This window comes from Elephantulus edwardii, unplaced genomic scaffold (genome assembly GCF_000299155.1).
Source record: "Elephantulus edwardii isolate Elephantulus edwardi_28Jun2011 unplaced genomic scaffold, EleEdw1.0 scaffold00148, whole genome shotgun sequence".
Taxonomy (NCBI): Eukaryota; Metazoa; Chordata; class Mammalia; order Macroscelidea; family Macroscelididae; genus Elephantulus; species Elephantulus edwardii.
This window is the reverse complement of record NW_006399898.1, coordinates 5278074-5278826: the sequence shown is the minus strand read 5'-3', so window position 1 is coordinate 5278826 and position 753 is coordinate 5278074. Positions and strand designations below refer to the sequence as shown.

The 753-nt window shown below is 64.3% G+C and overlaps 1 protein-coding gene across 1 annotated transcript in view; it reads left to right on the top strand.

Annotated features, from left to right (window-relative positions):
- The first annotated feature begins 428 nt into the window (after nt 1-428).
- The window catches only part of MLXIP (MLX interacting protein), a 59555-nt gene continuing 59230 nt past the window's right edge, over nt 429-753 (top strand). The window contains exon 1 of the mRNA XM_006894709.1: nt 429-626. Within this exon, the coding sequence (XP_006894771.1) occupies nt 429-626 (198 nt within the window). The remainder of the gene's footprint in view (nt 627-753) is intronic.

Sequence of the window (753 nt, the reverse complement as noted above, 5' to 3'; positions counted from 1 at the left end):
ATAGGGCATTTCTCCTCTGTCACATAGGATAACTATGTACTTTTACTTCTTGGACGTTTAGCAAGCCGGGAGCCCTGTGCCTTCAGCTGTTCACGAGTCTCCCAAGGCAGAGGCAATTGTTCCCCTCCGGACAATAAGAGAAAATGCCTCCTTTTTGGAACTGTTTAGGGGCTAGTGTACAGCCAGCCACCCTGGAGGCCCTCACCCTCCCCGGGCCGGTGCTTGGAGCTCTCATGAAAGGAGCTGGGATCTGGTGGCAGACAGCTGGGCTCTGGATCTGGGGACATTTCCTAACTTGGCCGAGGGAAGGGGGGTCGTTCTCAACCCTGCACATGAGGGAGGGGGCGTTCTGCAGACGTGTTCTTGGCCTCCTGGTGGACACACACCCCTCTCGCTTTCGAAGACTTCCAATCTTTCTCATCAAATCAATGGGGCTCCAAAGAGCGAGCGAAGTTCCGGGGCCCCCCAGTGGGGAGCAGGCCCCACCCCCACCGCACCCCCATCCGCCACGTGGCTGCAAGAGGGGCCACGGGGCGACCCCAGTGGGCGCGCTCGGCACGCAGGCCTGCACACCCGAGCGACGGCTCGGCCACCGTGTCCTGCCGCCACCCCGGCGGCGTGGACAGGCGGGGGTGGCGAGGGGCGCGGCCAGGAGGCGTGGCCTCCGCCTCCCCCCTTTTCTGTCCGCCTGGCGGGGAGCGGCTCCTGCGCCTTTAAGAGGCCGACGCGGGCCGCCGATTGGCCGGGGCGCGC